This window comes from Poeciliopsis prolifica, unplaced genomic scaffold (assembly GCF_027474105.1).
Source record: "Poeciliopsis prolifica strain line A6 unplaced genomic scaffold, Auburn_PproV2 SCAFFOLD002, whole genome shotgun sequence".
Taxonomy (NCBI): Eukaryota; Metazoa; Chordata; class Actinopteri; order Cyprinodontiformes; family Poeciliidae; genus Poeciliopsis; species Poeciliopsis prolifica.
The window spans coordinates 3,453,608-3,470,894 of NW_026562377.1; the positions used below are offsets into that span (position 1 = coordinate 3,453,608).

The 17,287-nt window shown below is 37.9% G+C and overlaps 1 protein-coding gene across 4 annotated transcripts; it reads left to right on the forward strand.

Annotated features, from left to right (window-relative positions):
• Positions 1–21: 21 nt before the first annotated feature.
• dnai3 (dynein axonemal intermediate chain 3) lies at positions 22–16,301 on the forward strand. Of its 4 annotated transcripts, none has more exons than XM_055045102.1 (23): positions 22–78; positions 804–908; positions 1,076–1,111; positions 3,542–3,726; positions 3,992–4,096; positions 4,344–4,451; positions 4,550–4,746; positions 4,889–5,005; positions 5,139–5,335; positions 5,450–5,556; positions 6,733–6,822; positions 7,018–7,107; positions 8,002–8,118; positions 8,785–8,858; positions 9,030–9,183; positions 9,322–9,400; positions 11,248–11,369; positions 11,476–11,536; positions 11,879–12,009; positions 12,748–12,955; positions 13,494–13,585; positions 14,495–14,617; positions 15,710–16,301. In XM_055045102.1, exons 2-23 carry the CDS (start codon positions 848–850, stop codon positions 15,854–15,856), a joined length of 2,601 nt encoding a protein of 866 aa, XP_054901077.1. In that variant the 5' UTR covers positions 22–78; positions 804–847; the 3' UTR covers positions 15,857–16,301. The 4 variants fall into 4 exon arrangements, with proteins under 4 accessions (XP_054901077.1, XP_054901068.1, XP_054901083.1 ...); XM_055045093.1 differs by having other exon boundaries at positions 37–171; XM_055045108.1 differs by having other exon boundaries at positions 37–171; positions 822–908.
• The last annotated feature ends 986 nt before the right edge of the window (positions 16,302–17,287 follow it).

Consider the following 17,287-nt stretch of genomic DNA (forward strand, 5'->3'; position numbering starts at 1 on the left):
TTTCTCCGCCCTCTTTTGTAACCCTTGGCAACCAAACAGTCCACAACTGACGAGCAGGAGTTCAATACAAAACCAGCGGTGAGAGTTATTTATTCTGAATCTCTGTTTTCATCACCAGCATCAGCAGCTGAAGGAAGTTTATTCTCGGTAATTTGCTGCAGTCGCATCCTGGTGAGCACAGCGGTTCAATACTTTGTCTCAAGCTGCAGGTGCTTTTGTTAGGTTGCAAATGTTTGTGAGCAAAGAGCAGTTATAAATCCGTATCTATTAAAAGTAGCTCATCGGAGTTGATTTTAAACACGATAAAGAGTTGAACACTACACACAGAATCCCGACAGAAGAATTAAGATTTTTATAAATCGCTTCATAAAAGCTTTTTCCTGGTTTTAGGATACAAATTTTTAATACCTCGCTTTCCAAGAACCGCCTCTGACTCCTTATTTAAGTTTTATTTCTTAGAAAGAGCATGTATTCATTTATTGACTGTTTATTATTCAAGGCCAAAAGCAACTAATAAAAATATATTAACGTACTATTGAGCATAATATTGTTTTGTCAACCCTCTGAAAATATTTATTTTACAGTTTATTCTACAGTTTTCTAACCAATAAGGAACCTTGATGTACTTTATTCCTGCATTGATTTAATTGAAACTTAAACTCATTGCAATTCATGTATTCTCCACAAGATGTCAGCGTATACACTGATTTTGTTCATAATCCTGCTGACTGAAGTCAAGTTCCAGTCATAAATAGACAGTGATTTTCAAAATGGTTGATTGAATCTCTGCCTCTTTTGGATAGATGTCATTTTATCCTCAGTGAACCTGTTGATCCAAAGAAGGAGAATGGCTCCTAAGGCAAAGAAAAGATCACAAAGTAAAGGAAAAGGAAAAGGGAAAGGGAAAGGTGAGAGTTTAATTTGATGATGATGATATTGAATATCTGCTTAAAGATTGCTATTATTCATGTTATAAGGCACTAAATCAGAAGATATTATGTAATATTATTGAATATGACAATATGTATATTTACTCTTTTAAAATTTCTAATGGGAGGAATTATTTTTATTTAAGGCAAGTCCAGTCGGCCTTCTACACGTGCAAGTTCAGGTAAGATAACTTTGGTACGCTTGTAATTTTTGCAGCAAAATAAAAAACCAGATGTAATTTTATTACTTCTGTATTGAAGTTTGGAAAACGCATTTGCTATTAAGCTCACAAAACATTTGTTGTCTTTTATATTTATAAAACAATTGATCTCTTGACACATCTGATAGTTTAGTCTTGCATTCATCCTTTTTAATTCCCTAAATAAATCATCAACTGTTTTCTTTATTATATTTCGATTTTCTGCTTTTCCTTGAAATCAGTTTTTAGCAAATTCCATTTCTTTCTCAGAAACAGATCTATACTGATTTGCTTTTTAAAACTTTCACACATTTGCAAGAGTAAAGTTAGCCAAGCCTTAACTTTACTCTTGTACTTAACCTAAACCCGAGTCAATTCAGTGGTTAATCTTACATGTGCTAACTTTTAAAGATCTGATCAGCTACAATAAAGGCCTTCCCACACAGTTATGTTTTGTTTACTCCAAGCAATGTCCCTTGTAAAAGCAACCAAAGCCCTTGAACTTTATCTGTTGCTATTATCATCCTTTTTTTCAGCCGCAACAGAGAAGATTGGAAGGATGGATGGAAAAATTCTCGAAAAAAAATATAAAGCTACAAATCAATTAACAAAAGGGCTGGTCAATAAAGATAGAAAGAAGCCACAGTTTAATATTTTTCTGTTCCTGCCATTGTCACAATTATGAACTTCGATTTTCAAGTTGTGCCCCATAAAATCCCAATAATACAGTTAAAGATTGTAATGTGACAAAGTTTAAGAAAATGTCATTAATAAGAATACATTTCCAACAACACACCCTTGGTCACTTAAACACAATAGAAATGCTTAGATTCAGGTTCTAATTCCCGAGAAACATAGAGATTGATGTAAATGCAGTGTGTGCTGGCAAGCCTTTTGTGAATTAAGCAAGAAAAGAAAGGCCTAATTTAGAATCATTTTCAGCAGCAGACAACAAATGCAATTTAATTGTATGTATTCTTGGGGTGAAAGGAACATTGTACATCATACATTTTTTTTTCTCATAAACAAACATTCTCTGTGAACACAAATACCATGGCTGTCACATATCTTTCTGAAATTAGGGGTGTGAGTTTCCACTACAATGATTTGGCATGAAGCCTGAGTGGTGTGAGTGGAAGAGGCCGACACACCCAGCTGGGAAGTGGTTACTCTAGCTTTACTTCAGCATTCCCCCATCCTCTCAGCAACCTTGTGGAAAGACTTTGAAGAGAGAGGGACCGCAAGGAGGAGGAAAACTGTTATTATGCAGAGTCCTGTTTACTTTTGTGCTCCCTTGACTGAGACACAGCTGAGATATGGAGGAGTATACTGAGACATCTAAAGTGTGAAATAAAAACAATCACAACAGCTAAAAAAGACTTCCAGTAGTCATTCAACAGTATTTTAACATAAGGTAACAGTGTTATTACAGGTGACAGTGTTTCGCAGTAATAGCTGGATAAGTCAGCTAATTACAATGGTTGCTTGCTGGCCTGTGATGTTTGGGGAAGGGCAAGTGCACAATATGTGGATTTGATATGAAACATGAGAGAAAATTGTTCCTTTGTGTATTTTACACAATGAGAACAAATGCTCTATTTGCTTTTAATCTCCATATTTTACTGTCATTTTCTTTCACTTCTTATTTATAATTTCTGACTTATCTGTCATGTTGCTGTGACTTAGTAAGGACCCATAAGACATTTGAACTAACATGCTCCAAAGTTTGTTCTTCTTTACCACTGCAGGCTTTCAGGGTTTCGGAGCTGAATCTTGTTTGTATGAAATTTTAAAGTTGACCATCATCACCACTTAATAAATAAAACCAGAGCCCTTGTGTTTTTTAGGTCTAACTCTCCATGTGGGTGGTTCTGATTTCTGTGGAGGAAAGACTTCCTCAACACATAAAACCTGTGAAAACAAAGAAACACAGCTCATTCATTTGGGTTTTGTTTAGCACTCTTTTAGAATAAGCAGGTCAGGGAATCGTTCTTACTTTCTCCAGACAATGGCTCATTTTGGAGAAGTGTGTAGACTAGGCTCACACCATTCTGTACGTTGTTTCCACAGAACACAAATTTTGGTAAATGCTCAAGAAAAGGATAAAGGAAACTCAAGCCCTCAACATTGTAATTCCAATTTAACCCATTACATGTAATCTGAACCAAGAGATCATATGAGTGTTTGTTTTCAATATCAAGTTCACAATGCAAAAAATAAGGCACAGAAATTACATTTTTGAAATATATATATTTGTGAAAATGTATCTGAATATTAGATGTGCTCAGTTTATATGCTTTATATCCTCTCACTTGGATTGTTTTCAATTGTTTTATTACAGGTTTGTGAACAACAACAAACTTTCAAGAGAATGAGATTTAAAAAAGACGATTCTGTAATTTTCTCCTCCAGATTACCCAGAGGATATCTTCCCCCTGGTCCTGACGTCTGCCACCCAGGAGCTCTTCAGCTGCCGTATTGATGAAGACGTCACAGAGAAGAACCCTTACAAACTGCTCAAGAAAGACGACATCATAAGCGACATGAAGAAAAGAGCTGCAATTTCTGATTTCAGCCCAGCAAAACAAAAAGTTCTTGTAAGATTCTTCCAGATAAAGCTGCTATGACAATACATGGATCATAAAACAAGGGTTGTGTGGGCAAAGGAGCTGGTTGGAGCTCGCTCATATTTTGCCAGAATCCCTTTTAGCACATTTCTCTTATTAGTTGCTAGCGCCTCCTCAGGGGCTGATGCCAACTCAACAGGCGTGATTATCTTTTTCATGTTTAGAATCTAACTCCTGCACTTCATTGATGTCTTTGCACGTCTTAGTGTGAACTTGGTCTCATTGTTCTGAACAGGAATACCCAGAGGAAGAGATGTTGTTGGTTTTTGATTCAAACCTCACTTACGGCCAGTGCTTCTACTTGGTTCTGTTACCAGAAAGCAAGGAACGAATACTGAAGGTGAGCATGCAGGGTTTTTTTTATTATTATTATTTTCATTACATGTTCAAAAATTTCAATGTTTGGCTTTCTATAACAAAAATATTTCATATACGATATATTTTTGGCGCATTATGTAATTTAGCATAAAACTCTTAAGAACTTCAACTTTAATTTCCAAAACCTTGTCACTCAAAATCTACTACTACAGAACGAGTTAATAAATTTTATAAAACATTTGTTTTCTCATTCTGTCTCTGTCATCCAGACCCCAGAGGTTGAAGAGCAGCTTGAGGCTGACAAAAGACCAAGAGTTTGGATTTCTCTTGGTAGCGATAAGGAAATAGAAGAACCTATCAAGGAGACGAGAGAAAAGGCATACCACAATAATAAAAAACACATATGCAGAGTAAAGTTAAATGAAATACATTTGCTGCTGCTATTCTATTTATTTTGTCTTCTTGTCCTCATCAGCTGAGGCTCAAATTAAGAGTGGACCGGGCAGCTCAATCGAAGGTCTGCTTTTCAGACCGCGACTATGCAGAGTCAAAGGATAGCCACTTGGAGTGTACTTCTTATGAAGACAGTAAATTCAAGATCAAGAAACTGCTGACTGATTGTGCAGTGCAGGCTATCCCCATGCTACACACCAGCAGTTGCCAGACAATGAGGTACAGTGTGATGAACCTTGGTGCTTAAAACAGATTTAATCAGCACAAAAAGACTGATGGGTTCTGGCCTTTGAGTCGGAAACAAATTGAAAGAAGTCTACCTGGAACAACAACATATTTCTTATCAACTTATGCTTTGCAGGATGGTTCCAAAGGACACCTTCACACAGTATGAACCAAGAGAGTTCAGCACTGAGGAAAAGGAAATAATTCTAAAAAAACACGACCTGATAGATTTTTGTAACATACAGATTCCCAGGTAAAAAAAAAATGGTTTTGATTGGTTGTTTTCCCGTCCAATCAGACTCAACCAACTAGACTCCCACCCATTACAGTGACATTGCATACAATTGCCTATCAGCACAGTCAGTTGTATTGCTTTTTGTTTTTAGGATGTTGTTTGCCCTGCAGCAGGAAGAGATCATAAACGTGTTTGTGGATGACTGGAAGGCTCTGATGACGGGGCTTGAAACCTGTGACTGGTCAGGCCAGGTGTCTGACACTCTGGTGCTCCATCAGGTCTTCACAGATCAGAAGTCCGCCAAAAACAAAACAATTAGTTGCCTCAACTGGCACCCTACAATAAACGGTAAAGTGCAACACATTTGTTTTCCCATCTAGAACAGAAAAATAATGCAAAGATGAGCTTCAATTATGTTGATGGTTGACAACATAATTATTTTTGTGTGTCTGTGTGCTACAGGTGTAATCGCTGTGGCCTTGACAAAAAGACCTGGGGAGCTTGCAGAGTCAGCCTCCGGTCCTCCTCTCATTGTCTTCTACAGCTTCTCCAACCCCTCTAATGCCCAGGTGTGACAAGCAAACAAGAAAACCCTCCAACACACAAGTAAAGAAATCTCTTGCACATGTCTTGGAGAAAAGCTTTTAGGACAAACAGCTGGAATTAATTGCACTTTTGCAGTTCATTCCAGTAAAAGGAAGGAATTTGTCATTTAGGACTATTGTTTGCTGTAGGAAAATTTGAGAGCGCCTATTGATTTGCGTATAGGCTCCCAGTCAATAAATGTGAGCAGTTAAAGTAATGTAATATCACTTCTACGTGATGTAAATCTTCTCTGGAGCTTGAGTCACCCATTGCTTCATTGGCTAAAGTGGGGGTGTGTGGAACTTTATACGCATATCTGATGAAATGCAGTTGATGCTAATGGATTGTTGTATTGTAAGATGAACCTTGCATTAACAGACAAGATGGAAAACTGCAGTGAATAGAAACTCACATGATATCTGAATCTGCCTTGTAAAAGTATTCATAATCCTCTATCCTCTATTTTACATTAGGAGCCTAGAACCGTTGCATATTCTTCTCTGGAAAACTGCTCAAGCTCAAAAAGACTGAAAGGGCACCTGTGGAAAGGTTGGAGAATAACTCCAACCTTTCCACAGGTGCCCAATTAGATTCTGGACTTTGACTAGGACATTCAAATACATACATTTGCTATTATTTAAGCTGTTCAGTTGTAGCTCTGGTGGTAAATCTTAAGACTTTTACAGCCTCTCTGCAGGATTGCCCTCGTTTAGCTTCATCAATCCTCCCGTAGACTCTGACCACATTCCCTGTCCCTGATGAAGAAAAATATTCCAAAAAATATCATTTTTATCTCATCTGACCAGACAAACCGAAGGTTTGCTACGTTGTGTACTTGGAATGTGGCAAATTGCTTACAGGACTTCTATTGTCTGGCTATTTTCAGGCTCCTCTTCCATAAAGGCCATTCTTGTGGTTTCCTGTTAACACATTTTCTCTTCTTGAGATTTTGGATCTCTGCAGCTCCTACATCGTTACCATGGCCATATAATGAAGTACATTAACCTTTTAAACTGTAAAGTGACAGAATGTGGAGAAATTCAAAGTATATGAATACTTTTGCAATGTACTGTACATAGGTTTCTGTGGAATGCGGTGTTTATGTTTTGTATGTAGTACATTTTATTTCTGTCTTTCTCTTTTTATTATCTTTTTTACAGTTTCTCCTTGAATGCCCAGACGACATTCTTGCATTCCAGTTCTCTCCCTCTAATCCAAATATTATTGTTGGGGGCTGTTTCAATGGCCAGGTGATTTATTTTATTTTATTTATTTATTTTTTTTACTGTACCACCTTTCCTGCCTCTCATACTCTGAAAAGTTTCTTTCTTCACACAGGTCTGCTCTTTAGCCCACTGTGAAATACTACTTTCATTTCAGTGTTATATTCCATGCTCAGGTTTTGCCCTCTTCTGACTGATTTTGTTCGTTAACTCGTGTTTCAGATTTTGTTGTGGGACATCTCTGCTCATGTCGCCTACATACAGCCAACGCAGCCCGGCAGTAGAAAGGAATCAATGGATCAGGACAAGTTTGTAAGTACAAATACGTATGGAATTTGCCAAATGCCGGAATATTGAGATAAAAATTTAAACTTTTTTTTATTTCCACTTTTCTAAGGCTAAATCCATTAACATACATTTTCTTAGCAATTAATAGCAGTGCTTTTGTGGCTTGGAGCAGATTTTTACCATCCATAAATGTTTCACTGTAGCTGGAAATGAGTCCAACTTAGTCAGTTTTGGCTAACTGCACTGATGCTGCTGTATTTAAACAGACACATATACCTGGTCCCCACATTTACTTTGTGTGTTTTTAGGGTCTCTACAGTGGAACAGCTGTCTCCATCCCTCTCTTCTCTGCTTTATTCTCCTTTACTCCTCCCCTATCATCCTTCTCCCTTTCTCTATCTTTGTTTGCCCTTAATTCTCTTGAGTCAACACAGAATAGTGCCAGCTGTTACACCACTCCCCATCTACCACTGTGGTTTGTCCCCTTATGCAAGATAACGTTCTAGTAAATCAGATCACTTTTCTCTCTGCTGTTTGCAGAGTAAACAATAGCAGTTGTGCCAGTTAAAAGGACTTAATTTGAATGTTGGGATCTATGGAACATGTACATATATCTGTTAACGGCCTTCCAGATAAATCACTTTGGTTTAACTTGTTTCTTTATTATGAAGGCTGCATGTGGAATGATTGTTTTCCTTTGCATACTACACATATTGGTATCATAGCAAAAAAAAAAAAAAAAAGAAAAGCAACATTCATCATGTATGTGGATTAAATTTGAATTCTTTGGACTTTTGTGTATTTTGATATCCCGCTGAACAATTTTGAACGGCTTTTGTGCTGAATACAATCTGCCTGATTTGATTGATTGGTCTGATTTTACTGTACAGTGTCTTTTTGTGTTTGCCGTCTCTCCAGGACCTCAACGCCAGCAAAGAAAATATTCCTGTTGTGCGATTCTGTGCGGTGTCAGCCTTAGAGAGCAGCCACAAAGCCCCAGTTACTGATGTGCAGTGGCTGCCGTCAACATTCGAGGTACAGAGAAGTTAAACGTTGAAGAATTAGAGGCAACTTTGAAATAACGACATGTTATAAACTAGAGTAATGTTAGTAAGTAGAAAATGTCCTCTTGATGAAAAGGGTGTTCTTTTTGTGCGAATATAGGACTATATTTAATGTAAATAATAGACCAAATGTAACTTCTAAAGAGTCATTGTTTATGTAAGTGCACATAGAGATTTATGGAGAAAATAAAGACTGTTCCTCAAAGTCAGTTCTGGATATACTGCTTACTAGCAAGATGACAAAAAAGAGCATTTATTAAAGTGTTGGCATGCGCCTTGCAGTTTCTTTTTTCCTGTTGGCGCCTTCTCCTCCCCTCTGTAGAGGATCGTCATAAATCATTTTCACGTCCTGTATTCATCAAGATGGATAGAAAATGTAAACATCAATGTTCCCACAGGGGAAGGTTAACATCCTACTTTGCAGTCCAAAATAGTAACTTTTTCACATTGTCAAACATCTGTTTCCTTTTTGATGAATTACTATTTTAGACAAACAGAAAGCATCATTGTGAAACAGGAGGAAAAGAATGCATGATCTTTCACATTTTCTTACAAATGAAATTCTGATAGTTACTATTTGCATTTTATTTAGTTTGTATTAAGCGTGCAGTGATTTTGTAACTTTTTCTCTGATAAGGTTACTATGTTTGGCTTACCAGTGGAGAACAAGCAGAAGGTCTCGGTTCAGATTATCACCTGCTCCCCTGACTGGTAGGCATTGTCCATCTTTTGAAAAACACAAAAAGTTTGAAAGATAGATTTAAAGGAACTCAAGGCACCGACTCAGTGTGTGTGTGTGTGTGTGTGTTTGAATTTGAACGTCTGATTTGAAGTTTTCGTTCGTTTCCAGGTTTGACCTTTTCACCTCATTTTGCTCCATAGCTCTCTTCGTTTTTGGGACGTGAGACTTCCAGCTGTGTTTACGAACACACCTTCAGAAAGTACGTCGACTGTCGACCAGAAGACGCCGATGACGACCTGTAGCGTTCCTGAAACTTTCAAACACCTTGACAGGATATGGAAACCAATGTTCAAAGTAATTTAGCTTTGGGAATTTGTGATTTGTAGAACCTAAGACAACTTTAATATACATTCTATTCCATAAGGAATTGAAATATGAAAGGTAATAGAATGAAGCAGAATCATGGATCTTTAATCTTGTGTCATTTGTCAGATTTCACTGTCGAAGATTGATACCAAAGGAGAATATGTTCCTATGAAGTTCAGCTTTGAAAATTTCATCGCTCCTACAGGTAGGACCAAAGGAGAGACATTTCATTTTTATATTAACTTTAATACTTTTGCAATAGAAATTTAGAAATGTTACAAATTTCACATTTATTTGAAGGGGTACTATTGTATAAAATGAACTTTTTTTAACTTTATGATGTGTTATAATGCTTTTCCCTAATGAAAAACATAACTGGAGTGTTGCTTTGATTTTTTTCATGCATTTTTGAGAAATCCTTTCATCTCCTATGGCAACCATTTAGTTATTCAAAATTCCTGATTGGACTTAGCGACGCCTTCGAGGTGCAGCTCCTCCACGGTCCTACAATTTTCAAACTCCAGCAAATTCAGCAAATTTTCTCACTTAGCTCCTTCAGACTAGCCATCCGAAATTAGCAAACACCTGCTGTTTACGTGCTGTGCATCCGCTGAGCTCATTGGATGAGCTAGTTCTCAGAGCAACGCTGGTCAAAACATCATTTAAGGATTAATAGAGGAGCCACGTTGTGATGACTTCCTGAAGGCTGAGCTTTGGAAAAAGCAGCAGTTTTTAAAGAGACAGAGATCCAATTTCCAGGCTTTAAATTATGAAGTGAAACTTCTTGTAGGTCATATTTGTTATGTATAGAATTTTAAAACAGCCAAACATGATTTCTTGATTGTGCTATAAAACACATAATACCCTTTTACAAAAATTTTGTTTAGTTTTGGTTTGAAAAGCTGATTTTATTGATGTGCACAGTGAGGCTGTCTTCCTAGAGTTTCCCACCACTCTAATAAGAGTATATTTTTTTTTCCAAAACAAACTAATTTCTGGAAGCAAAGCACTGACCTTGCTCACTGTCAGCTCTTTGTAATATCTTGCTCAGAAAGCTTGAGGAAGGTTGAATGTGTCCATGCTGGTCAAGAAGAGACCGGCCTTTGTCTGGCCGAAGGTCCGGCTCCATAAACACCACTTTGGTAACTGGCTGGTTGGGGAGTTAATTTGCTGCAAGCCCATCTTTTTTTTACTTAACCCAAGCACTCACCAATTAAGATTTTAATGAATATAATGAATATTTTGGTTCAGCTTAAGGAGTTTGCCTATCTCACTGACAAGACTTTGTGTTGACTCCAGTGTTCATCGTTTTGCTACCACTGCTATTTCTAAAAGTGGAGCCATTTAACTGTCATTTGTAGCACAACACATAGACTTTGCATGATTTTACACGCCACGTTATTATCAGCAGGCTTCACGGTCACTGTGTAACAATTAAACAGCCATGTCCTTGGACAGCACTGAATCAATTTCTGCAACATAGTCTTACTGTTTTCTTCACACATTTTTAAATGGAGAAATGAATTCAGAAAATGTGCAACAGAAATGCACCAAGAAATCAGCTGCTGAGCAAAAGAAGCTGATTTTCTGGCTTGAACAATTTTCTGACCAGTAAGGTCATCAAAAATCTCAGTCCTTTGGCCAGATAGTGGTTTAAAGAAGTTTCTAAAAGTTAGTTATTTTTACTCTTATTATGATGATTAAAATGAATGAGGGAAAGGCTGCTTTGGATAACTTTTTTCCTTAACAAAAAACATTTGGTTGTATTCTCCCCTAGCTAGTCCCTTTTTTTCCCCCCCAGCTTTTTTCCTCATTCCTCTTACTCTTTTCTCACCCCACTCAGCAGATGCACCTCTCCTTATCTTCCCCCCTTTTGTCCTCTCATCATGTCGTTAATGGTGAGAGTATAATGCAGACGGCATCAATCCGATCTTTGTTATCTCCTTACATTAAGAATAAACCACTGACTCAAACTGTTCCTCTTCTTTCTGTGTTGTTTCTGTGTTGTTGGTAGAATAGTGTTTCACTCCTTAACCTTGTTTTCCCACTCAGAAAAGGATAAAGAAATTAAGGGGACAGAGGACCTTCCTGACTACAGCCAACTCATGTTACCTGCATCTGAAAAACTGAGGGAGATGGACAGCATCAATACCAAGTTTTTTGTTGGGACAGAGGTGAAACTTCAAAAACCATTGGCTTTGAACGGTTAAAAAGCCGTCAGGAATGTGTAGGTTTATTCTGTGATGAATCTTATATAACCCGTCACGTTTTCACTGCCAGAATGGAGAGATCGTTTACTCCGACTGGAAAATGGAAAGCGACGACTCTGGGCGCCCGCACAGTGAGTGCTGCCATATTTCTAGGTTGTTTAAAAGGGGCCTAAACAATAGATTCTTTACCATGTGTAAGCACTTTCTTATCAAACCAAGACATTCATCACAATAAACTGAACTATTAAACTTTTGTTTTTCAGTTTCATAACAATAAATCTGACACCTATATCCCTCTTAAATCACTCTTATCTTTTGGCAGCCATGCTAAATTTAATTACCCTCAGGAAATGTATAGGATTGCAGAAGTTTGACTTGTCTTCATCATTTGTTGTGACGGAGACTGGAAATCACAATCAGTATTCTGCCAAGGAAAACATGCCTTTTCTCATAATGTGCTGCTGCGCTCCCAGGTTCCAAACCCTTCGCGTGTTTCAACAGCCATCATTGGCTGGTGAACACACTGGAGCGATCTCCATTCTTCAAAGACATTCTTTTGACAACAGGAGGCTGGAACTTTGCCATTTGGAAAGAGGGAGTCATGGTAACTACACTAAAAACAAGACCACTGAGCATAAATTTTGTGCCCAGAGTACAGACATGCACCATACGAGGTTATATTTAACAGGAGGGGAAATCTTGATTTAATGAATAATCACTTACAGAAGGATTCACACCTCTTGAAATTTTGTCAAGTTAGAAGAACAATTCTTTGTGTGTTTTATTGAGATTATAATCTGCAGAATGTGGTGAGCATGTGCCATTTCTGCTCTGATACCCCCAAATAAAAACTGGGGGTATCAGCTAGAATCGACTCGTGTGTAATTCATTCTTAAAATACCTCCAGAATAATGGCAACAAAAACAGCACGGGAAAGGGTGCAAAAGACAGAAGGTTAAAGCACAGTTAAGCTATAAAACAATATTTCGCTTCGATATTTATAATGGGCTTTTCCGATGATAAACAATTTCAGTCCACATCCACTTTACAGATTGACTCTGGAGGGAAAGTTAATGTTTCTTTCAGTGGCAGCACCTTGAAAAGTAACATATTCTAAAATGTTTTGTGTAACATAAATATTGGCTACTTAACTTCATTTAACTTATTGTATGTTACATATCTACAGTAATTTGTTTCCCCAATTTACTCTAAACCACTAAACATCATTTAGGCATTTGACAGAGGGATTTTGGAGCATACAGGTGACCAAAAACTACCTTTAGATCTGCTGTTAAAATCTATAAAGTTGGATTCACTTTTTCCCTGAAACTGCTGCATGCAGGACGGCCCACTGGTTTCATCGCAATACTTTGAGCAGGAGTGCACAGCGGGATGCTGGTCGCTGTCCCGACCGGCTGTTTTCTTCATTGGAAAAACAGATGGCAGTGTTGAAATATGGGACCTCCTAAAAAACAGCAGCGAACCACTACAGCTCCACCCTCATATCAGCAAAAGCAAGATTACCTGCATGAAAGCCTGCAATTTCACGGGTGAGAAAACACATGCGTTTCCGGTTATATTAAAACTTGTACATGTAACTTTTCTTAAAAAGATATTTGTTTTTTTACATACTTGTTGAAACTGACATGATGTTGTGACAGTATAATATGAGATAGTTAATCTCAGAAACAGTAAAGCTCGTCCACCTCATAGCTGGAGGAGGACCTCATAACTGTCAATCATGCTTGTGTGCATGCTTGGACATTCATAACAGACTCTGCTGATGGGGAGAAGCTGTAGTATCACAGAGAGAAAGGGGAAGGCTGTAAGCAGAGGGTCCCATGGCATGAATGACAGAAATGATCAAATGAAAGCTAATTTGTGCGTTTCTCAACTACTATTTACATCCTACCTGTGTTGACATGCACTTTTTCAAAGTGACTATTTAAAGATATTTTTCACCGCTGAAAACTATTTCTACTGCTGTTGTCACATTACACCTCTAAATGTTTTGCTTATTTTCTCAAAGTGTATCTCTGAGGTCAGTAAGTCAGCAGGCTGCTTATTTAAATTGTTCTCTGCCTCCAGCCAAGCAGCACTTCCTGGCTGTTGCAGATGATCTTGGGGTTCTTCGTATTTTTGAAATACCAAAGATCCTCTATCTTCCTTCCAGGCATGAGGTGAGGCGGCACAGCTAGACTGGTTTGTTTGTTCAAAAAATTTGTAATACTAAGTTTGAGAAACCTTTCTCATGACATGTTCTAATTTCAGCTTTTAATTGTTTACCTAACCCTAACCATAGCCATGTAAAAGTATTCATTTCCATTTGACATTTTTTTTTACAGTTTGCACTTTTACAAACACAAAACCTCATGTGTTTCATTGTCTTTTTTGACTGGATCCTGTGAACAATAGCACATGATTTTGAAATTGAAGGAAAATGTGTGAAGAATAAAATTCTCATGTACTCAGCCCCTTCTACTCTGATATCAATAATTAAACTCAAGTGCAATCAATTGCTTCCGCAGTCCTCTAATTAGGAAACAGAGCCCACCTGTGAGTAGTTTAATCTCCTAAATACAGCTGCTCTGTGAAGATCTGAGATGTGTCAGAGAACATTAGTGACCAAACAGCATCATAAAGGATCAAGGAACACAGCAGATGGATAGGAATAAAGTTCTGAAGAAGTTTAGGATATAAACCTAAGCTTGGAACAATCTACTGTACAATTCAATTCTCCACAAGAGGATGACACAATTCTAACTAAACTTCCCAAAACCTAAGCTAACATGAATGTTTGACACAAGTTATGTTGGGAACACAGCAGAAATGTCAAATTAGAACCTGTGGTTGGAAACCTGACTTAAAAAAAAAAAAACCTGTGGAAGAAAAGTAGCATGAAACATTAGCATAAAACACGGATGTGACAGGATTATTTTGTCCTTTTTCTTTAGCATCACAATTGTGCTATAATTTGTGTTGGTCCATCACATACAATCCCAATAAAATGCACAGCAGTTATTGGTCACAACTTAAAAGAATGTAAAACTATTGAAGTAAATCTGATTTTTTGGGGGGGTTATTTGCAGAGTTTAAGCATGAAGAAATACTTTGATCTTGAAGTAGAGAGTTTGAAGGACTATTTGAAGAGGGAAGAGTTCTGGACTAAACATATAAAGGAGGAGGAAGAACTCCAGATGAAACTGAAAATGGTAAGACATGTTTTTTTTTTCCTGAGCAGTTTTTGTCATTTGTGCAGAAATCTGAACAAAGAAGGCTGCTAACAAGATTAGATTTTTAGCTGTTTGAAAAAGCATATTATCCAAGATTCCAAGCTGCTCTCCAACAACATTGTTGAGCAACATTTAAATGTATTTAAGTCAAATAAAACATTTGTCAGTTTATGTACACTCGGGAAAAAAGAGGCTGCAGCCTGGCCCTCTTTGTGTGTCTGCATTTTTATCAGTGTCTCTTCTTTTTTCCTAGCCTCATGTTTAATTCATCCTTCATGTTATTTGACACTGACCACAGAGTATAGTGTACGTATTACCAGGCAGCGTCTGGCAAGCTCTTTGCCAACTATGTAGGCTAAATCTATTAGGGGCTAAGTGTTTCCATCTCAGGCTGGAAAGCAGCTGCAGTATGAAGGCAGGTAATGTTTGTTTCTCTACCAAAGGAGAGCTGGTAGTTAACTTCCATATTTATTGCTTCTTGAGGTTTTTTTTAATATGTGCATATTTGGAGAGAAAGGGAGGAAACATAGTAGTTGAATAGTTTGGTTTTCTGCCAGCAGAACAATAACTAAGTACCCGAATGATATTTGATAATTAGCATAAAGGTTTTGCAGAAAATGTATATGTAAGTGTGCATTCACACCCAACCACACTTGGTATGCTTTAAACAAACTGCAGTTTGTCTGACTGGAATCTCTGGTCTGTTTGGGGAGATATGAATCAATCAATCAGATTTTATTCTTGAGGTGATGGAAGGCCAACGTTGTAACTGTCTTTATGTGTCTCTGACTGTTCAGGTCAGAGTGCATCACTACCGAAGCCGTGCGTTGATTCTAGGTCGTAACTCTTTAGGTCCAGTAACTTCAGTTTTGTTTGTGTTCAGTTGGAGGAAGTTGTGGCACATCCACACATTTATCTTTTCTAAGCATTTATTCAGTGACCGGATGGGTTCAGAGTCACCCGGTAACATCTTAATGTAGATCTGTGTATGTAAGGCCACTGCCTCGTTGCTGAAATGTGCTATAGAAATGAACTTGATTGACTGTATTTCAAATCTTCTTGTGTCTCCAGGAACCTGAAAAACCAGAGACGCCCCCAAAGGAAATTCAGCGTCTGGACTTAACGGAGTATAGCGACGACCTGATACTAGAGGAACAACTCTTACAGGACATGGGCTTGTGGCCCATTGCTGTAGAGTCAGAGAGGCAGAATATCTAACATCACCCACATTCATGAATATTTACACAAATATTTTTTATCTACAAAGCAGATGCTTGTTTGTTTGTCTGATTTTTGTCCAGTTATGATATTTTGTATAGAGATTTTGTCTCTTACCCCTAAATGTCAAAGTTTGCATTTTATTGTTTTTTCTGTAAATAACCATAACTTTTTTTTTACATCTATATTTTATTTAGATGTAAAACTGTTTCCTCTGGTTAGCTTTATGTCTCATATTTATTTACAAATTGTGATGCCTTTGTTTCATATGAGCTTTGAAAAACCTCTGTTTATCGGTTGGGAAGCTAACTTCAAGGACTATTTTTAATTGGAGATTCTTTTGCAATGTTAAAGTTTTTTCCAATTAAACATTAAAGTGTAGTTTTTCTGTTCTTCAATAAATTACGGTACATGTTTTTAATAAACTTTCTAAGCCATTTCTTCACCTCCCGAATATTCTGATTTCATTCTTGTGTGAGGTTATTCTCATAAATAGTATTTTATTTTTTAATTTTCTTAAATAATACTCTGTTTTATGTTTATCTATGTATAAAAACAGACATTATTTCTCTCAAGGTGCCTCTCTTCAGGGGGATGATTGTCATTTTCTATCATAAATATATATGAGTAACTTTGAGCCTATTTGTATCAAGTGCATCATCTACAGAGAGGCAGATGATTTATCACAGCAGCCATGACTTTTCTCAAGGTGAATTGAATCTTCTCTGCTTCTGTGATGTTGGACATTACTGAGTCTGTTTTCTGTTTCCTTCAGTTTTTCTTCTTCTTCTTCATGTTGATAAAAAAAAAAAAAAAGCTGAGCAGCAAACCTTTAGTCTCAAAATGACAGCCGGTGTCCTGTCAGAAAAGAAACTCCAGAGAAGGCGAGGGGGTTGCAGGTCAAATTCTGCATAATGTAGGGGCAGCTGTCTATTGGCAAGTTTTCACACTGTGTTCACGATCGCTCAAAAGAAGAAGGAGAGCACAAGGGTTGACAGAATCAATGAACGACACAAGCACAGACTCTGGGGACGCGGGGGTGGCAGAGAGGGAAACGGCTCTGCGGTGAGCCAGGCCCTGCTTCACTCTGCCCATGACTCATTCACGTGGACGGCCCTGTCACGGAGCGCTCAGAGAGAGGAGGAGGGTGAAGAATGGCCTGATGTGAGGGTGCACAGAGACAGGCGTCCATATGGCCCCTGAGGCTCCAACAAGGTCCCCGTGACAAAAGGGGCCTCTGCTCTCCAGTCGTCTCTTCTTCAAACCTCTCTGGGAAATCTGTTTCAGAGTGCCTCTCACTTTCTCTGTGGGCCAGCTCAGGAATGCGCCGCCTGCAATCCAACACTCACTGGCTAGTTATTGTTTTTATGGCTGATGCGCTGAATCTTATGTAACAGCCTGCGCCGTTTTATTCTTTCCAGCTAAAACATT